Source organism: Tyto alba, unplaced genomic scaffold, assembly GCF_018691265.1.
Source record: "Tyto alba isolate M040663 unplaced genomic scaffold, T.alba_DEE_v4.0 Super-Scaffold_14, whole genome shotgun sequence".
Taxonomy (NCBI): domain Eukaryota; kingdom Metazoa; phylum Chordata; class Aves; order Strigiformes; family Tytonidae; genus Tyto; species Tyto alba.
Genome location: NW_024881276.1, coordinates 1,552,616 through 1,575,130, shown reverse-complemented (window position 1 = coordinate 1,575,130; position 22,515 = coordinate 1,552,616). Strand labels below are relative to the sequence as shown.

General features: G+C 39.7%; 1 protein-coding gene across 1 annotated transcript in view; it reads right to left on the bottom strand.

The window, feature by feature from the left end:
* The window catches only part of GABRG3 (gamma-aminobutyric acid type A receptor subunit gamma3), a 339,341-nt gene that overhangs the window by 139,278 nt on the left and 177,548 nt on the right, over positions 1 to 22,515 (bottom strand). Inside the window, exons 5-6 of the mRNA XM_032982479.2 lie at positions 18,828 to 19,048; positions 16,418 to 16,500 (exon numbers count right to left, since the gene is read on the bottom strand). Of these exons, the coding sequence (XP_032838370.2) occupies positions 16,418 to 16,500; positions 18,828 to 19,048 (304 nt within the window). The remainder of the gene's footprint in view (positions 1 to 16,417; positions 16,501 to 18,827; positions 19,049 to 22,515) is intronic.

Below are 22,515 nucleotides of genomic sequence, written 5' to 3'. Positions count from 1 at the left end.
ATTACAGCAGCGGGGCTGCCTTTTCCCATGAGACCCTGGCCTTTTTCAGGCACAGCACCTTGATCATCAAGGCAGAAACCACAGGCCATAAATCACTGTCTGCTCCACCGTAGATCTCCATGGGTGGCAGGGGGGGCCGCCCTGCCGTCTCCCCACAGGATACAGGGGGGTCTCTGCTCCGGCACACCTCCCCCCTCCTTTCTTCCTCCGTTCCTCCACTGACCTTGGTGTTCACGCAGCTGCAGCAACTCCTCCTCACCAGTCCCACTGCTCCTCACCACGTCCCTTCTTAAATACGTTCTGGCAGAGGCGCAGCTGATGGGCTCAGTTTTGGTGCAGAGGTGGAGCTGACTTGGAGCTGGGGGAGCTTCGAGAAGCTTCTCACAGGGGGACGCCCCTATAGCCCCCTCCCCTGCTACCAAAAAACTCCACCACTCACTTAGATCCAGGACAAATCATTAATTAAAATTATAGATAAGGAATTGTTGAAAAACATCCTCAGTTGTTTCTGCCTAGGTTGAGATAGATCAGCAATATTCATTTAATATATTATTATTCTATAAATGTGATTGCAGTATATCCTATGCACACACTAATACTGGTATAGTATAAGTTAATTCCTGCAATTTTAATAATCTTGCCTCGTATAAATCTTCTATAATTTTGATATTAAACATCTTAAAATCCTTCAAGGGTGGAAAGGAAAGTCATATTCTATAGACAGAAAGGCTTAATAAAAAGACCTTGAAAATACTGACACTTTAATGGAGTACATAAGTAATTCAGGTCAATTAACAAAGGCCTCTTCAGTTTCTCAAGGCTGATATAGTTGGAAAAGTAGTAATTTATAGACCTGAGTTAAGAGTTGAGAAGAAACTAAATACTATTTCAAAGAACATTTAAAAAATCTCCTTGAGAAATTTCTAAAACCTTGGTTCTCTAACTTTAACAGGCTTTATGATCTTCCCAACTCACGAGTCTCAGCTTTTCCTATGGTTTCAAAAGTGTTTTAAGCCTGTGATGGGTAATGGTTTTAAACCGATGTTAAGATGAAAATGATGAAGCAGATTTGGAATTGCAGTCAATCATTGACAATAATATTTGTATGATGAGTTTTTTCCAGAACTTCAAGAGGTTTTGTTCTGACCATCACTGAGAAGTGTGTACATCTGTCTGAACAATATTTCAGTCTCACATTCAGTTATTACAGTTGTCCAGAATGTCTACAGAGGTGAAACCTCCAGTGAGAAATTTCTGCTGTGCCCTTCCTCTCTTTATCACAGGAATACTATGCAAATACTTTTTACAGTATTTCAGCTCTTCTGCTCCAAGGTCTGAGTAAAATGAAAAAAAATAAAGGTATATGATAAGATAACTACTGGAAAGATAAGCACTTAGGGTTTTTAGTGATCTATGAAAGCTGGTCAGTTTGTTTGAGTAAAGGACAAAAATTTAGGATCAGTTAATTATTTGAGCTGAAGCTTATGAAATAGAATTTAGAAAAAGAAGTTCACAGAAACTCTATGAATTCTGTGATAGGTATGTATATGGCACTGTTTTAAGTCTTTTTATGATTGGTCCTGAACGGTAAAATAATTACACATTTTCATTCTTTTTCTTTCTTTTTTTTTTTTTTTTTTTTGTTTTTGGTGTGGTTTTTTTTTTTGTTTGTTTGTTTGTTGGGTTGTTTTTTTTTTGTTTTGTTTTTTTTTCTTTCAGTCCTGGTCTACTTTCTATATTAGGTCTCTATGTTCTCTCTACTTTCTAATTCTACGCTTCTTGTCACTGTTTATATCTTATCCTGAAATTTAGTCATAGTTCTTGGGTTTTCTATTCCTCTGTGGGTTTTAACTTACACGATCAATTTTTTGGATCTCTCTTTTCTAACACGGACATGACTACCCATTTTCTTCCTCTGTCAACATCTTCATCACAAGAAGACTCTCTAGTCGTTAAATCTTCTTACTTTTCCTGAGCACCTTCTCTCAGCTCTTTAATTCTCCTTCCCTGGTATGTAATTGTGCAGTTGAATGTCACCTGAGACTTTCTGCTCCTATGCAGAGGCCACACTGACCTTCCAAACAAGTAATACTCTAGGTGTTACCCTTATGGTTTCACAGGTGGAGCCCAGCCTCTCAACTCCTGTTTCCTGACAAAGAATGAAGAAGCTGGAAGCATTTTTCCTTGCCAGACCTGAGGGAGGGAATTCTGGCCACAGCCAGTCCATGAGGGGATGCAAGGAAAGATCAGGTAGGTGGAGAGAGGAAACAGTCATGGGTGGAAGACAATAGGATGAATTTTAAAAATGGACATGGGAGAGGAAAGAGGGAAGATGAGAAGAAAGGCAATGGGAGGTGGGAGGGAAGGAAAGAAGGAAAAAAGAGAAAAGGGAAGGTGGGCAAGAAAGGGAAAGGACTCTAGAAGTTAGAGACACCTAGGAGGTTTCTGAAGAAAGTTGTGAAAGGTAGGAGGTGATTCTGTGGGGACTGACTAGGTGGCAGAGAAGAGGGAAAACAGATCTCATGTGTCTGACCTGTGACAAGAACCAGGAGTAATGTCTAATTTGAGCAGAGTGGAAGGAGCCACTGGAGTCAGGGTCAGAGCCCTTGCGTGACGTTGGTTGTGGTATGAGTTCTGATAGCCAAAGGGGGGAAGAATGAGCTATCACAGCAGTATGCCAGGGACCTGAAATTCAATTCCTGGAATCTGAACAGAGTGGGGAGAGCTCTAGGGAAATAAAAGGATAAATTCTATATCCTGGTTGAGTTTTGAACATATTGCCTGACTCTCTTAGTCTTTGGAAGAATCCCCAGGTCTTGATCAACAAAAGTTTATCTTGTTTGTAAATAATGTGCCAGTGATTGCTGGTGGTAACAACCATTGCACAATGAAAAAATTACAGAAAAAAACATCACTATTTCTAAGAGAATGTATAGTCTGTCATTGAGAAAAATAAACTGTGAAGAGGTAGTCGCAACAACTTTCAATTCTTCTTCTCCCCTCCCACCACTAATTTTTGGGAATTCATTAAGAAAGACAACACTGAAAATTGATTCTTTTAAAAGGTTGTTAGGGAAAGATGGTTTTCACAAACATAGACTTTTATCTCTGAATATGAACAAATGACTCTATAAGGAAGATTGAATATTTTAACATAAACCTTGTTTTGAATGTCAGAAAGATATTATGATAGAGTCAAGTCAGGTTGGAAGGGACTTCAGGATGTCTCTAGTTCCACCTCTTGCTCAAAATAGGGTTGATACTGAATTCAGACCTGATGTCTCAGGGCTTTATCCAGCTGAGTCTTGAAAACCTTCAAGGACAGAGACTTTACAATGTCCCTGGACAACTTGCTCCAATGCTTGACTGTCCTTGGTGATTTTTCTTTTTCTTTTATCAAGTCAGAACCTCTGCTGGTTCAGGTAATGACCATTGTCACATTACTCCACCATTCCCTTCAGTATAGTATCTAAACATTGAAGAATATTACCATCCACTGGCCATTCACGTGTTTTACTTTGGTACATACAGTTACGTAAGATACGAGTGGAAAGACACCCTTTGGTGTCTTCACCATCACAATGAACACGATTATAAATAAAAGTGACGCTGTCATTCTGGAATCATAAAAACACTTTGGTTTTCCTGCTGAAACTCCCATACAAGTAGTGACCAGTTTCAGCTTGCCTAACTTTTGAAATCTGATAGTATCACAGACCAGGATTTTTGTCTGTCAATTCTGCTAAGCCTTGACATAAGAAATGCTGCTATATTTTGCACATAAATCAGCAGAAACCTACAGTACAAATCTTCTAAACAACTTTGAGGTTTGCAAGATACTGGGAACAGCCTTTTATCTTCCACTCTGCGTGTTGGTTAGACAAAAAAAGCTTTAAAGATTTCAAGTATGAACTTTGGAGAAAGGTGTTGGGGACAAAAAGAAAGAAAAGAAATACCATGTTATGAAACACTTGGATATCTCAGTTTCCTTTTAATCATAAGAGACATTTATCCAAGAGTTTGTGGTTGTTTTCTCTGGCTGCCAGAGGCAAGCAATGTTGTCTTATTGAAATGTTGATTTTCAGACAACTGCTGTGAACAAATACACCATTCAGACCTCAAAGTTCCCTGCTGTTGAAATTCATCATTTGCAGACAAACTTCTCCATGCTCATTTGGTCTAGTAGCTACATTTGAAGTCAATCAATACAGGAAGAAAATACCTGTAAGGTACAAACACGCATCTTTTACTCCTTTTTCTTCCTTTCAACTTGGAAAGAGCAACTGACCTTCTAGAATTAAAACATGGACAACATTGACTGCCCTAAATGGTTCCATTTTTTTTTCATAAATGAGGGGGTATTTTTGCTCCCTGTCAGATAAATGCATAGAAAGTGCTGTAAGTGCAAAATAGTTACTATTTTTCCCGTAGGTGCTATGTTTAGGAATACAATAAGCATATTGACTTCACCTTATGCAGTGAAAAAATCAGTCAGAAACTATTTAAAAACTGTACAGCAGCCAGTGTGTGATCAGTCCACTCACAGGCAAAATGAAAAAGTATACTGAGCGTCTCTCCACTGTCTTTTTAAGATGAGATTTGAAACTAAGCACCACATATTCAGGATTCGAGTGCCTCAGAATATTATAAGGTGGATATTTGTTTCTGTTGAGGATCAAACATTCCTAAAACCTTTCACAAAGTTAAAATGTATGTTCCTCAAAATAAAAGTTTTTATTTCACAAGAATAACCTCTTTCCAAAGCAAAAAAAGCAAAAAAAAAAAAAAGTTCTCCTTGAAAATTCTTCATCATCTCTGACATTCAGCCTTCATCAGTTCAAATGGCATGATATGCAGAGTATACCATTGCAACCCATGAAGACTATAATAGTAACATATTTTTTTAAAAAGCACAGTTATAAGAAATGCACGTTCGAATGTCAAATCACTTAATGTAGCTTAACGGAAAATTTATAAGTATAGAAGCATAAGAGTGCCTCAAGGCTGTAACTAAATATTTGACATATATTCCATAAAGAAAAGTTAAAAACCAGTCAGTTTGCCTATTTCAGGGGATTCACAGTAGGATTTATTCTTCTTTTTTGCTTCATCCTGTTTAATTCTATGCAGCTTCTTGTATACCGCTTGTTGCCTTAGCAGTTGAGCACCTAACAGTAATGAAAAGATTGAAAACTATCACATAGCTGTTTTCCCATTCTTCTCGGTGTGTCTGTAAATGAGTGGGTGTGTGCAGAAGGATGCATGCCTGTGAGAGAGAGACCACAGAGATTCTTTTGGTAGCTTTGTTGTTGTTATGCGCATGTTGCCTGTGTTTTTACTGAGGACAAAACTGTAGCAGAAGATGGTGAGATTGGGATGGATATTCTTTTCGGAGACGTTCACCTACAAATCAAGGACTAACTCCACATCAGCCTTTCACACATATTATTTTCTTCTATTCTGGTCAAGCAACAGTTTCGGAGGCCCATGTCAAGCATGGATCAGATCTGTTGTGGTTTTCTAATAACGTGTATCTCTAAAGATAGAAATAGAAAGATATTGATAAAGGACCTAGATACTGTGAACTGCAATTCATTCCACTTCCTGATAGTCAGATTTGTTTTAATAAGGCTCCTGGTATTCCACTAATGGTGGTTTGCCAAAGAGAAGAAACACAGATGTCAGATCAGGCTGCCAGAGTGACAAAATGAACATTAACTGGGACGTTCCCCAAACTGAGGCACTCAGGGCTGACCAAGCAGGGGAGGCAGGTGCAGCGAACCTTGCTCATCAGTGCTCACCAAAAGACATCAATGCAAGTGGCAGAAAAAGCAATAAACAATACAAAACAAGTAGTCCAATTAAGATTACATCACAGCTGGTGGATCTGGGAGAACTTCTGAGCTCCTAGATGCTTATACCCTCATCAGGACATAATAAAGTCTCACACTCCCCATACTGCCTGGGTTTCCCTGGGAAAGAAACTCAGGTAGAAGGAGTTAGAAAGGAGCCTCAACATCTTCTGCCCAAGCACTCTGATTTGTTCAATTGCCCCAGAATAGCATGTACCATTTTTGTACATGCCGCCCTATGTTTTCTTTTTTAAGACTGATGGAAAGGTTTTGTGGAAAAGTCATCTATTCCTGAGCTTTAACAGCTTACTGATAAAACTGTCAGAAGTCACATTATGAAAAAAATTAGGGAAAAATAAATTACTTTATAATATGCATGGCTAACCCACACATGAAATCATAACTTAACTTCCATTCCACAGAAATAATCTCTGTATTTAGATACACAAAACTGCAATGTTTCTTAAAGAAGAATCAATTGAAAATCTATTTCATATGGGAGAATATAAAAATACTTATTTAAAAATTAAGTTAATTTTGATGTCTCAATTTGTGTTTCTGCTTTCTCCCATCTCAATCTTATCACTTGTTTGTTTGTCCGAGGGGTTATTTGATAGTAAGAGACATAATTCCAGTATATTTTATTTCGACAGACATGTGCGCTATCCAAATGTGAGAAAGGATTAAAGTTTTATCATCTGTTGTATAACATGCCCATTACATTAAGTTAATGATCTTTTAAGGAGTCAGACCTGCCCCTCTTCACAAGGGATCCAGCCAGGCAGACCTCAGCAACCTCCCTGTAATGGGAGCAGATACACAGGGCATTTCTCCGATTGTCCTCTAGCGTTGTTAGCAGAGCAACGTTCAAAGCTGCACGACTGCCTTGCTTCCTTCCCTTTCTTAGGTCCATGGGCACTAGGGATATGGTTTTGGTTTTCTGTAATTTAGCAGAGGCAGGAGTGATGAAAATATTAAACAGCACTGGTCCCAATGTAGACTCCTTAGGGACACCACTTGTCACTGCTCTCTATACGGCCATCGAGCTGTTGACCAACACCCTCTGGATCCAACCATCCAACCAATTCCTTATCCACCAAACAGTCCACCTGTCAAACCTGTATTTCTCTAATCTAACGAGAAGGTTGTTGTGGGGAACTGTGTCAAAGGCCTGACAGAAGTCCAGGTAGACAACATCCATAGCTCTTCCCTTGTCCGCTGATGTAGTCACCCCATCATAGAAGACCACTGGGCTGGTCAGTCAGGACTTGCCCCTGCTGAATCTGTGCAGGTTGTCTTGAATCACATCCCTCTCCTCCATGTGCCTCAGCACAGCTTCTAGGAGGATCTGTTCCATGGTCTCCCCAGGCATAGAGGTGAGGCTGACACATTGATAGTTCCCAGGGTCCTCCTTTCTACCTTGTTAAAAATGGGTGCAATTTTCCCCTTTCTCCAGTCACCAGGGGCTTCACCTGACTGCCATGACTTTTCAAATACCATGGAGAGTGGCTTGGCAACTACATCGGGCAGTTCCTTCAGGTCATTGGGATGCATCTCGATAGGGCCCATAGAATTATGTATTTGCAGGTTCCTCAGGTGGTCATTAACCTGATCTGCTCTTACAGTGTGAGGAACTTTGCTCCCCCAGTCCCTGCCTTGCAGTCCATCCACTCGAGAGGCGTGGGGAGACACAGCCAGTGAACACTGAGGCAAAAGCTGTTGAGTACCTCAGCCTTCTCCTCATCCATTGTTACCGGTCTGCCAGTCTTGTTCATCAGGGAGGCTATGCTTTCTTTGTTTTTTCTTTCCTTGCTGACATACCTGTAGAAGCTCTTCTTCTTATTCTTTGTATCTCTTGACAAGTTCAGCTCCATCAGCACCTCGGCCTTCCTTACCCCATCCCTAAACAACTGGCAGCATCCCTACACCCTTCCCAGGATTACCTGTCCCTGCTTCCACCGCCTGTGCATTTCCTTCTTGTCCTTTAGTTTCACCAGCAGGTCTTGACTCAGCCATGACTGTCTCTTGCCTTCTTTGCCTGATATCTTGTACCTGGGGATGAAGAGCTCTTGCACTCCACGGAAAGCATCCTTAAACACCTGCCAGCTCTGTTCTGCTCCCTTGCCCCTGAGGGCAGTTTCCCAGGGGGTCCTGTTGACAAATTCCTTGAACAGCTGGAAGTTTTCTTTCCTAAATTTCAGGGTCCTGACTTGACACTTCACCTGAGCCATGTCTCTCAGGACTGCGAACTCTACCAGTGCATGACCACTTCAGCACAGGCTGCCTCCGATTTTGACATCACCAATTAGCTCTCTTGCGTCGGTGACCATCAGGTCCAGTAGTGCGTGCCCTCTGGTAGGGATGTCTCTTACCTGGCCTAAGAAGTTATCCTCAATGCGCTCCAGGAGTCTCCTGGACTGCCTACAGCTTGCCCTGCTACTTTTCCAGCAGCTGCTGGGGTAGTTGAAATCCCCCAGCAGCAGGACGAGAGCCTGCAAGTGCGATGTCTCCTGTAGCTGGAGTCAGAAGGCTTCATCAGTAGGCTCCCCTTGATCGGGTGGCCTGTAGTAGACACCAACTACAAGGTTCCCTTTGTTGCATCGCTCTAATTCTTACCCATAAGCTTTCAACTCGCTCATGGCTATTCTTCAAAGACAGCTCTCCACACTCTATACATTTCTTGATGCAGAAGGCGACCCTTTTGCTCCGCCTTCCTCGCCCGTTCTTCCGAACAGCCTGTAGCCATTGGTAGGCACACTTCAGTCATCGACGGCTACAAGGTGGCTGGTAAAACATGGCCACCTTGCCCTACGATGTAATTGTTACAGAGTGCCAAAACCAATCATTGCTTCTCATGTTAAAAAATACGACGCAAAGGAGCGTGACCATCTCCTGATGTTCTGTGTATCACCAGTATGAGCTCTCTGTGTCAGAAATCACAAGTGCAAGGCTGCCTGGAGTTTACAAGTTACGGACCAGCTTCTCCATAAAGATCAGATTAATTTGCAAATCAGTTATCACATAAGTAAATAAAAAATTAACAACAATATAAATAAGTAGCATTAATATGTCGGTGTTAGGTGTTAGATTACATTTGAGGGAGAAAGCTATTTTTTCCCGCCTGTGGTGCATTTGTGTCAGATGTTAGTTAACTAAAAAAAAAAAAAAAAAAAAAAAAGCTCACACTGGCACATGATAACATGCTTAAAGGGGTTTTGGCTTCAAGTAAACACTAAATATCATGAGATCTGTGATGAAATCATAGGAACTAACGATGATTGCCACATGGCAGAGACTCCAGGGTCTTTAGTTGATACATTCAGCTGTCAGACATACAGCCAGCCACCTGCTTTGCTTCAGCATTTTCTCTTATTTTCTCCTAACACCATAAGCATAACTTAGTCAGCTGCATATATTCTTACAAAAAAAAAAACAGCTTGTAGGCATATTTTGACTCTTCTAAATTTGCTTTATGATTTTTTTTTTTTTTTTTTAAATATTACGAATAGAAAATTTAGAAAAATAATGCTGGTTGCTTTGAGAGGCTAAACTGCACTTGAGATTATTGGGACCTCCAGTCTCCTTGTTGAAATGTACATCAGAGATGGGGGGTCCTATTCCTGAAATACAATTGTCTATCCTAATTTTCAGATCCTGAAATAAGAGCATTGTTTTGGCTCTGCAGCAGATTGCTTGGAGAGTTTGCACCGTGACTCAGGCCTCCCATCTTCCTTAGGCACCTGTGCAGGGTAGATGGAGACACCAAGGACCCTTGGAAGTCTGCTGCAAAACTGGGGTAGGTGCCAGGTTCCTGGAACAGTCTCCTGTCAGTCCAGAGACTCTCAGGAAGAGTTTGCTGGACCTACGGTATCATGAGTTAAGCATTTTAGGCTTCACTAATTAACACTTGCTCTAATTTTCTCTAGGCTCTCATCGTTGCTGGAAGTAACAGCAGCTGCTGCCTCTCCAGAGGAGCCTTCAGTCTCATGGAGAAAGATCTCCAGAGTTGCTATAAAAGGAGACATTTGGGCTGCTACTAGGGCAAAACCTTAGTTCTTTGTGAAACAGAAGAGGAAGGGATAATACATGAATTAGGCACTGCCATCAGCTCTCCCTCATCATCAGGGAGGCAATGGGCAACCCTTGGCCTCAGTGAAGTTTCGTTGTTTTCCCTATGAAAACAGAGGTCATCCCTGTATTGGTGGCTTTCAGATCTAATACCAGTTTTAAATCTCTTACTCTCATATCACAGCGTTTTGTATAAATTTGGAACCAGCACTGAACGAAATAGCTGCAGTGTTTAGAAAGGTGTCTCGGACATACCTTGAGCAATGAGACAGATGACTAACAGAAAGCGTGGTGCCACAGTAATACTTGAAATGTGCACTAGTTGGGCATGAGTCTACCATAAATTAGATTTAGAAGTGTAACTTTACAGTGAGTGTACTTATACTGTGGGTGAATTGGACCAATTTCATAGATATATAATACATTATATTGGAACGATTAGATAAAAATTAGCACAACTTCCAATGCAAATTAACCTGTAAAAATTTTATGAGTCTTCGCTTGACTATAAAATAGGCAGTCATAAAAGTCTAAAAGATACTTAATGCAATGTCTCTTACGTATTGAGAAATGTATTCAGTCACACACAGAAAAGTAGTAGTGAAATAGCTAGTAGTGAGTAGTCAAGGAATTGGATAAATATTTGACCCTCTAAGAAATAATAAGTTATTTATGTTATATAAAAAAGAAACACTTGCAGGGAATTTTAGGGAAACCTAAGGAGAGTTAACAACTGAGCAATGCAGTAGCAGATCATTCAGAATGACTACTGTAATGAAGAAATTAAATTACTCACTAAGATTATAACATTTCGAACTCACTATATCCAGGTGTCATTGTGGGTACTGCAGGGAGAAAATGCGTAGAAACATTAATGTCTACCAGTTAACAAAATCAAAGAAGATCCCTACAGAATCATACACTCCTCATAAAACCTTGGAATGGTCAATGTGTTTTTGAATACTGCCTTGCACACCAACCAAGGTATTTGAAAAAATGTGTAATGAAAACAGTAAAGTCTAAAAGAGGGAAACAGAAATAAGAAGATATAGAAATGTCTGTGTATGAGAGGGATTAGATTAATAGGAGGAGGGATTTATCACAGATATGTTGCATGCATAGTATTCATAAATTGTCATATATGACACAAGTTTGAGAGGGAGCTTTCAAAGGCCAAATTTTCCATAAAGATATTTATTTTTTTTATTCTCTGTAAGACCTCTCTACATTGACTATTCTCTGAAAAAGACTTCTGAAGAGGAAGATGAATGCATCCCGTTACCTTAATTTCTACCTTCCTAAAAGAGGAAAAAGCTATAATAGCTAAAATATGCTTGTCACAAAACCTTTATCAAGAATTCCATTGATGATCCATGATCTGGTTCAGCCCATTACAGAGAGCATAGATGGGAACTTCAGGTGTGGATTAAAGCTCTTTCTCCACATTGCAATGCCTTCCCAGCATCTTTAATGAAACTCCTCTTGAGATATGAACATTAAGCTGTGTTCCTTTTGGCCTGTTCTTTATCAGGAGTAAAATTCTGTCTTCAGACTTTATTAATGATTCTGTTGATGATACATGAGATGAAACAAAGCACAGCTCATGCCAGAAAACCAGCATTTACTTTTCTAGGCTAAGAGAATCATACCAAAATTGGCGATGACAGCTAGTTCTGTTAGAAAATTAACGATATGGGGCTCAAAGTACTGATTGCATATCTGTAAGAGGATTCATGTTCAAAGGGGTAGCATTCAATTGAACTGAGTTTATATTTAGAAAGATGGGATCTGTTTCTTTCAAGCACTATGATAGATTTGGATTCATTTCTTTTAAATGCATTTTACATTTCCTTATATTTTTCTGTAATACAGTGCATGTTTTTGTGTATCACTTAAAAAAAAAAAAAAAAAACAAAAAACAAAAAACAACCAACCAAACAAACAAACAAACAAAAAAACAACAAAAAAAACACACTTGAAGTTTCAGAAGGCTAAAAGTACATTTTTTTAAGACCAGAGTGAGCAAACTGGACCACGAATAGATGGAAATTTTGCCTTCCCCTATTTTCAACGGAACTGAAATTACTTGAATAGTTTATGAACCTTCGTGTGCACATTTTGGTGTTTGCAGTAGAAATGGCATTCCAGGCATGCCCACCTTTTCCTGCCTTGCAGCAATCCTCCAGTAATGGGCAACTCAGGACACTGTAGACCTTCTCACTAGGGAAAACATAAGTAGTTGGCTATTAAAAAATCTCATCATTTCTATTGCCTAAATCTTAGGGGCTTTTTAAAATGAACAACAGTGTCTGCAGTTTGATCAGAACAGCATCAAGGAAAATAAAGCAATGAAACCCCATTAATCCATTCAGTCTTATCATTTTTATTCTGGCATCTTACACTGCTCCTCAGTATTACTGCATCTGGTAAAGCCTGAAGCATGGCCTTATAGATTGTTTCAGACCTCAGGTATGCAACTAGCACAGATTCCCACCATAAAGCTCCTTGTATATAATTTAAAAGTTAGTTGACCAGACACTCTAAACAAGGTGTTATGGGTTTGTCAGATTCATTTTGGTGTATGGCTGTCATATGCTGTTGCCTGAAGGAGTGTCATGAATTTTAGCTGACCTTGAGCATATGGGTGGTGAGAAGGGGTGAAGGTTGGTGCTGTGCTGAAAAATGAACCTCTCAATGAACTGTTGCGCAGGTGTGAGTGCAAACATGCTCACAGTATTCTTCAGTGTGCCTCGTCATCCCAAATTAAGAGAATCCAGACCCTTCAACAGTCCCACCAGTCACTGACAAAGGAAAAAACAAAACCATGTAGAGGAGCTGCCAACCAGTCACACGCCGACTCTAATGGAAAATAAAGTACAACCACTTTTGCCTACTATTTAATCTGAAATGCTCTCACTCCCTCCCAATAAAAAAAAAAAAATAGTGGCCATTAGTACAGAGTGGTCTCATTATGCTTAATAGCTCCCAATGCATTTTTCTTCCAGTGATTTGTCCAAACGGTTTTGAATCCTTGTAAAATTTTAGCACCCGGTATCCTACGGTAGGAGTAGCACAATTAATTTTGCTTAACTTTTCATTTCGAGCCTGAATTTTGCTGCTTGTGTCTTATTTGTTTATTCTAGTGCTGACATCGTCCTTCAGACAAACTATCTCCTCTTCCTTACTGATGTTTATGTGAATCCTAACTACCTCAATAAACAAAATTTTATGGCAGAATCCTGAAATTATTTCCACAATGCTCAAATCAGTGCTGAATAGAGAGAAGCAAGACAGTTTAATATGCTACTTGAATACCAAAAGTAGCACAGCAGCTTCCTTTGGCTCAGGAGGATAAATTAACCTAAATGAAGAACCACAGCGACAGAATATTTTTATGCAGTAGCACATAGTACTTTAAAGCCATATGAAGAAAATGTGATGATATAGAGCAAAATCTCACAATGACTGCTACACTGGGATCAAGTCACAGCGATGATTCCTTCTTCACATTCACAGGGAAACACACGTTCACGCCATGCATTGAAATTGATTCCAATGTTTTAGCATCTCTGTATCAAGGACTCCTGCTTGACACATATGATTGATTAAACCAATATGATGCACAACGTGGGCAAGAGCTGTTGCGTTGCGTAGCAGCCCTGTATTATGCCACTGGCCTCAACTTTTCATGTAAGCAGTGTGCTAAGCACACGTCTACGAAAGGACAGCAGGCACACACCTACCACATGCCCTAACATGCCAGATCATTCATCTCATCATGTCACCCGAAACACATACAAAACCTGCACAGAGGAAAAAAGCACTTTCAACTATTTCATATTTTCTAATTTCTAGAAAAGGGATTAGAGCTCCAGGGGCTGTTTTTGAACAAGATTTTTCACAGAAAGGTGTAAGTAGATTTTAGTAACCACTGTTAGCACACTGAGATGGTCTCTTGTTTATATACCACTGTTTTCTCCTTATTCGTCCTGACAAGCAGATCAAGTAGAGCTCAGTATTCCCGCCAAAGGAGCAGCAACTGTCCCCAGAGCAACCACCGGGTTAGATTGAGAATTAGTTGACGCTAGAGGAAAATATTCTAGAAATCATTTGATATTAGTTTCCTATTTCTGAAATACTGAGGGAAATTTATATCAAAAGTGAGAAATTTCAATTATTAACCTTGTTCATGTGTGTGCAGAGATGCAGGGAGTATTCTCTGAAACTTGTGCCTTTTTTTGCTGGCCTGCAGTGTAAACTGTGAAGATTTGTCTGTGTGCTGGCAAACAAATGAAAGGGACGCAGAGAGAATTGGAGCTGTGCCGTGAAATCTACAACCCTTTTTATTTTATTCAAAGACATACATCTTGGAATTCATAATCAGCTTGTCCCCTCAGAAACTTGTCATACCAGGCGGTAATAAATCATTCAGGCATTCACTCAGTCATTCACTTCACAAGTCCCACCGAGTGCCGTGTATCTTGAGACTGCTATAAATGTACGCAACACTGAAAACACAACCGAGTTATGGAACAAACAAATCATACAGGAGATGTCCTACTATTATGATAATAGTAGTGCTAAAAGTGTTCAAGGAAAAGAACACAATTCAGTATGAACCTGAAGAAATAAACCACTGTTATCAGTATGACCAAAAAAGGTCGGCAAAACCAGAAACAATCATTTTAATATTCCTCCATGGGTTTTTCCATCTAGCAAGAAACTACAAAGACTGTACATAGCAACTGACACATTCAGCTTCTGCTTGATCCTGTGTAATCCCCCTCTCCATAGAGGGTAGTACACATATGATGGTAATACATGTATGTTCTCAAGGGCAGAAGGGCTTTGAACTAATAGATCTAAATTAGGAGGAACCTCGGCAAATCAGGATGTATTTGAAACTTTGCCATAGAGTGGAGGCTTCTGAAGTTCCCACTGATATGGTCTCTCTTTAAACAAAAAAAAAAACCCAGAGCATAACTTGCATTCAGCAACTGTCTAGCTGTTAGGGAACGCAAGGTTTGAAGCAACTTCCTTGTTTATTAGAGTTCAACTTCTTTGGATATGGCTAGCGCAGGACCTATCAAATTTGTGTTGTAGGTTTAATTAGTATCTCTGGACTGGAATTTAATTTTTAAGATCACACACTCCTTCCCCAGTACCTCAACAAATCAACAGCAGATTGCTGCAAGGTAAGAGTAGCTTTCTGCAGTAACTAAAGATAGCTGAGGTTCATTCAGTTCAGAGAAAAGTGTTCAGCAGCAGGAGAGCTCATTCAGGCGCTATCTGCCTCTTGTTCACCTGAGGATGCATACAATCCACACATCTGAATTAAACACACCACTGTGTATTTTTGCCCAGGCTCACTTATATACATAGATCATAAAAAAATGACAATGTAGTAATACCGTTTTGGGTGAAAGGGAGACGTTTACACTAGCAGATTTTTAAAAAAACCATTTTCCTGGGAAAAGAGAGGAATACATCCTGGATCAGCTGAAATTCAAAACCATTTTCTGATTGAGGATCACTGTTTGCATACTGTTTGCAAATGGAAATCCATACCCTACTATCACAAGAGCATATCTATTATGAAGACATTAAATAGTGTTATTCTTCTATTGCTTTTTAAGAGATGATGGAGAAAATGTTATTTTCTAAATAGAAAGACAAAACACTACATTTCCCACTCACTTCTGCACAACACAGATCCTGAGTCTTGGAGCTTATCAAAAGAACTATCTTTATTGGAGACCTTTTTAAAAATGTCTGTAAAACATTTGCATTGTGTGACTTTGGATTACAACTCTGTGCAGGTGTACCCATGAGCAGAGAGCTCTCAAGCTTTTTCAGATGAATCAGCATGAAGATAACTTTTCCTCAGTTATACTGGACCTCAGGATTAACTCACCTGACTTTTGTTTTCATTCAGTTCACCAACATATTTTTTTTGCCTATTAGATAGGCTTTAAATATACCAACAACACTACAAACCATACAGCATTGTGGCTACTGGACAAACTGAGGAATAAAAGGAAAATGATATTTACAGTAGTTGTACAATTTACTTTTATTGTGGAACAGAGAGGCATTACCATGCTCGTTGCTATAAACTCAGATATTCAGAGATTGCTGGGCATGTCCCCAAGCTGTGCACCTCCACAAGAAAACTGCAATTTCTGTTCTCATTTGCATGTCACATGATTAACATAGCACAGTCTGGTATGAATATCTGCTCCTGCTGGAAGTGTGACTGTAGTATCAACTGAAAAGGCTAGTTCTGGCAAAAAGAACAGAGTAAATCTACAGAAGCCTTCATGGCATAAGTCCATCGACCAGGCGTACTAGAGGGGAAAACAAAAATTCCTTGAATATTTAAGCAAACCTAAACTTCCTATACCTGCTGTGGAATGGTTGAGCGACCTGACAGAAATCAGAATTAAACTGGAGCCCCTGCACACCAGTCAGCAATAAGGCAACAAACCAGTACTTACAGCTAGAGAATATCAGCGGACACGAGTGTTCATCCATCGGGAAGTTGTGCAGCTGCAGCTGGCACTCAGCGTTGATGGTAAGCCTACGGAGAAACCGAGCGTCCGTTACCACCCATCGGCACAACAAACGGCCGAGGAGGAGGCAGGGCAACCTTAGGTACCATGCAAGAGTGCTTTGACATCTGTAAGTAAGGCCCGAAAGGAAAGGACTGTATTTGCCAGTTGTTCATTGGCTATTTGGGCCTGATCCAAACCACTAACTATTATCTAAAAACACAATTTCAGACACGTTATCAGGAGTTTCCTCATCCCACGAAATCTGCGCATATGCTTTACCCTAGACAATCCATCACAGAAGGACATGGGATGAAAACAACTATTTTTTTGCAAAAATAACAGGAAATATGGCTGATGTGGTGGTATGTCATTCCACAAAATTAAAACTTCATAGAGGATGTTATAAGGAACGTTCTCTTAAGTGTGAACTTAAAATTCTTTCATTCATTTTGAGCTGTCTCTCAAAAACTTAAGAAGTCTCTGTATGTCATTCTCAGTTTTACAGATGTAACAAACAGATCAGCAGAAATATCTTCAACCCCACTTGAAAGGTTGTTTTATGCGATATCCCTAACACAAAGGACACTGTGAATGGAGCTGATTTTAAAATTACTGTTAAAACCAGATAATCTTCACGCTGATAGCTTAGAAAGTAAATCTATTTACCCAGGTAGATTGCACTAAGTGCTAGCTTATTACACAGTCTTTTTCTGGAAACAGACACTATATTAATTGCATGTCTGAATTAATGCAGCAAGTATGGATCATGAGGGTTTTTTGTTGGCTTTTTCTTTTTTTTTTTTCTTTTTTTTTTTTTTTTTTTTAACTAATTCAAAAGCTAGCAAACTGGATGGGGAAAGGTTTGTGTCTCAGATTTAGGATGGCACCGAGACAACCTCTGTCTCTGTCACCAGTGAGGAACTTAACAGCATTTTTGCACTGACACCAGACGAGGATTTGCAGTGTTACAGCAGAAGAGCATTTGCACCCAAAAGTGGGCAGGGAAGGGGATGGAAAGGCATGGAGCATGACAGAACCTCATACACTTTCTCCTGAACACAGGACACTCATCGACACCTGACAGTACCAGGGCATGCAGCAGTTACTGCTTCCATGCCACACCAATTCTCAGTGCTCATTTAAGTCAGACAAATTGGTTTTGAATTCCACAGTGTTATCAGTGATCATTCTAACAGCTCCTCCTATGGGAAAAGGAGGCTGACCTGAGCAGGTGAAAAGGACTCAAACCATTTTTCACAAATTAAAAATGCTAATTCAAGCATTCCACTGGGTCTAGTATTGCCCCCTTTTTAGCTGTTTTAGGCAAATTTTGAAGTCCCTTTAACAAATGGTTTCTTTAGTGATAGATACGGAAGTCTAACCACTATTCGGTAGATAATTAACTTGCCCAGAAATACTGAAACAGGACTCAATAGGAAAAAAAAAAAAAAAAAAAGAAAACAACAACCCAACCAAGAAGGTATTGGAGTTGACATCCTAATCACTGAAGTCTTTAGCTAAAGGCTACTGAAATAAGCAGTAGCTCTTCACAGTGGAGTAAGCCTAAGAAGGGAAGGGCGCTGAAAATATCAGTAGCTTTTTCATCTGTTTAATTCCTTTCTTATTGTTTGCCAAAGACTTTCTATTGGAACACAACTGCAATTGCAAGTATGACCAGAATATGCTGTTGCACTGATGGGGCTGAACACAATCACTGAAGAAAATGTAGCGTGAAAGGGATGTTTCTGAAACAGTTTGCAATGTGGTATATGGCTTATGGAAAAACTCGCTTCTGAGCAATTCATCTCTTCCATAAGTAAACATGTATTTCGATTTCCACAGGCTTTTTTTAATGCAAATATATACAGTATTTCTAATACCATACAGTTGATGGTATCACCAAGATTAGAAAAAATCTATAGGCTTTTCCTCCAGCAATTCACCCCTGTGATGAGATATGGCAGACTATCTTTCAGTGGCACTTATGTGAATAATCAAGTATTGGAATTGGCATGAATCTAGAAATACTTTATCCAGCCCTGCATCTAACTGATCAGAAAGGTTTCTGACAGGTTTTATGGGACTGCATGCTCCCGATTTTTTTACAAGCACTAAAAAATCACAGCTTCCACAGTTCAGACAGACCTGTTGCCAGTTCTCAAGGTTTCTTTTTCAGAAAGACAAGACTTTGTTTTTTAAACTACTTACACCTGAATATTTTAATATTTGTCAAGCACGTCAGGTAAGCATCAGGAAGAAAACAGCAGAGGAGAACAAAACTGTCACTGAAAATTTCTACTACAGTGCTAGAGGCGGGAGAAGCTTTTAGTCCTGAGCCTCGCCGAGCGCTCACCTGAGGGTGTACAAGATCTTGCCATCATTCCATATGCGGAGGAGCTGGTTGGGGGTGGTGATCCAGTGAGCTTCCGCCGTCTTTGAGTTACGAAATATTGTATCTGGGATCCAGATCAAGCCAACCATGTTGCTGTTCAGAGTCAATATTTTCATGGTGCTGTTGAAGCGAAGCCGGCTATCTGTCCACGTCTGGGCAAAAAATATATCAATTTGATATTCCTGCAATGAAAGCATGATATGCAAATTGAAATCAGTTCCACACTTCCCACTACTATTTGGTGTTTGGTAAGGTCTATCTGAGTGTAGGGCAGCAGGATACGCCCAGGCCAATTTGCAGACACTTCTTTGTCGTAGGGCAGACTGATAAAAAAGGTGCGAAAGATGAACAGGGGCAACACACATGAGCTGGAGAATGGTAAATTCCCCTGATTATGGCGATGTCTTTTGGGGAGGGCGTTGCGTAAATTCAGCAAATTGATTGTTCTGTTTGTTATCAGTTGTTCAGCCACTCTTTTTCAGGCCACACTACAGCAGAACTGAAACCCCATGTTCGTGCTTCTTTCCAGATGCCTCATGTACCCCAAATGCCAAGAGCTGAGTGGTCACCATCTTACTGCCCTCAATAGGCTAATATCATCATTTACTTCAATCTCATCTTTTATTTCACTCCTTGTTTTCTGCTGTGTTTCTGTAGGTAAGGATAGTATATATATATACTATCATATATGCATATATAACTGTAGAAATTAAAATACACATGAACAAAGAGACAAAATGATATAGGTGTACATACATACATGCTGCTTTATGCATTTAACACCCCATGGAAGAAACTGTGTAAAAACCTAGTATTTGAATTGTGAATTCTAGCCACCAGAGGCTGGGAAAAGTCACTTCTGATTTGCTTATGTCCCTCTTACTCTTTCCAGACTGCCCTAGCTGTGAACCCTGTGGAAACAGCCATCTAACCGTGTCGTGAAAGACCCTCTCAGCATCGCAGGGCTGGCCACATCCATGACAAGGATGGTGTCTGCTGATGTGACGCAAAGTGTGCGCTCTACAGCGTGGGCCAGTAGAGGGGCTGGGGATAACGCCAGAGGAAAACATCTCCTTAGGTCCCCTGGCAGATGAACAAAGGAGTATTAAGGCTGTGTGGAAAGTCTGGTGTGTCTTTGCCTTTGACCACTCTGAACTTGTTTCTATTGTATTTTCCTTTGTCTATTCCCAGATTTTAAAAGGAAAGGTGTAAAACGCAAAGCTATTGTACAAACAGTATTGTACGTTTCCTTATTTATAGCTAGTTAGAAGAGCGCGTAGTCTGACCCGACGACAGCGTTTTTGCTAAGAGCCATCTGGTTCTCCTGTGCTATTACATTTTTGGCAGGCAATCCTTTCAAAGCTGATGTTATAACACCAGGAGACCTAATTCACTGACACTCTAAACCTCGTCCAAAACACACTCTGGACCTCTCATCTCTAGATGGCAAATGATCAATAGGCGCATAAGTGGTGCTAGCATGTATCCAAATACCAGGTAATAGATCACCTTAGGAATTAAAACCTAGCCACCAAAGGCCTTAAGGACCATTTTTCTTCACAGCCTATCTAACTACCATTTTTCATTGTATTATTGGTTTTATTTTCTCAGGGAAGCTGACAGATTTCAATCTGAAGAGACTTTTCTTTCAACTCAATGGGGACAAAGCTGCACATCTCCACACACTTAAAGGATGAGATGTAACGTACACATCATACCCTTGTTATTCAAAAAGTACACCCTTATTTCACCAAGTGGAGTGCTGATCTTTTTTCTTTACAGTCAATCAACTCTGTATCATTTTAGTCCTTGAAAGTCCAGTGACAAGTGTTTGGCACATTCAGCTTCTATAGAGAGGAATATGCCAGACGTGTCCATGGGTTTCTCCAAATGCTGAGTGAGTAGAGTTGCTTTTTTTAGCTCACATGTGAGAATCAGTATTTATAGAATCAAAGGCCATTTGTATACAGCTGGCTAATGACAGTGCTGTCTTTTTACAGGACGAGTTTTTGCGTGATATTCATATTTGAGGTTATTTTATACGAATGATTTATTTTGACTAAATTTAGGAGCGGCCATAATTCCCTTCTAGTATATTGTCCATATTTAATGATATTTAGGATTTTAGGATTTAGGATTTCCACCCTGCCAAAGGAAAGAAAGACCTTGAGCTCCATAATACAGCGTCCTGAGAAGGTACTGCAGCTAGATTTGAGCAAACCCTCTACCTGTGCACCAGGAGCAGTATAGAAGTGTTCCTGTGGGTTCCATCCAGGTTAAGAAACAGATTCTATTAGCCTAGAAGCAGGGCCATGCTAACACCACTGTCCAACCCCCGTTTTGCATCTTCTTCACTTATTACTGCAACTAGAACATGACAACAATGATCATTACTCAAAATAGCTCTGCAACGGGCCACTCTAATTCCATTCACCTTAATAAAAACATTTCGACTCAAATTAAGTGGTTCACAGATATTCTGAGTTATTGAGCTCTTTAAAAAATACATTTTTCTTTTTGTAAATTGAGGTCATAAAAAGCAAAGCAACATTTAAAAAAAAAAAATAGTAAAACAAGTTGTTTGAAATAATTGCACTGACTTTTTCAACACTCTAGACCTTTTTTTTTTTTTTAATTTAAAGTATTTACAGTGTTAAGTCAGAATGTGTAAACTACAAAACAAAATTTTCCCAGTAAAAATAAATGCACATTTCCATTTAATATCTGAATTTAGATTTCATCCTTTTTATTCTCTCCATTAATCCTTTTCAGAATTGAATGTTAGATCAGTACATCCTTTACATTAATCTTTGAAATTGCTTGAGTCTTCAACCAAGCAGATAATGGGGTATGAAATTCATACATTCACTCTGCTGGGAAGGGACAGAGGTCACTTTTGAAACTGGCACTCGGTTCCTCACTTCTAATGGAGCTAAGCCTGTGCACACTTCAGGAAAATTACCTTTATCTTCATGAAAACAGATACTCAGTTCCCAGTGAAGTCAACAGCTTCCAGATACTGCTTTGCACAAAGCTGGTACAGTGATCTCCAGCTTACACTATCCAACAAGAAACTGCCAGAAGAAAGGCTTCTATGTTGGTCTCGTATACAGGTCAACACAATATAATATAATATAAGAAAGGAATGCTTTTCATTTGCTAGCTAATTCCTGTCATTTTAAATCTCTCTGAAATGTAATGGCTGCACTTAGGGAGTTCAGGCAGGACATCAGGTTTCGGCAAAATGATGCCTCAGATGAAACAACATCCTACAACTCTAATAATATTCTTTATGTTCTGTTCTACCACTGAACCAGAAATGTTGTTAATATCCTTCTGATTCTTTCTTTTCCTTTTTGTTTTTTTTTGGCAGTAACCACTGACTACTATTATGAACACAGGAAGAAATAAAAACCAGCAAAATTTTCATTAAGACTTCTTCCCAGTGGCAGAAAGCTGAAGCAGTGTTCTCCGTGAAACGATGTCAAGGTTAGGTACAGGAAAGTGTTCTGTCATGCAGTTTTCTTGTCTTACAGGCACCTAATTTTCCATGCTACCAAAACAGACTCATTATTTTCCCTACTTATATCAAATATTCACACTGTGATTGGATGCATTAACTGAAGCTGCACTCCAGAGAAGCCATACT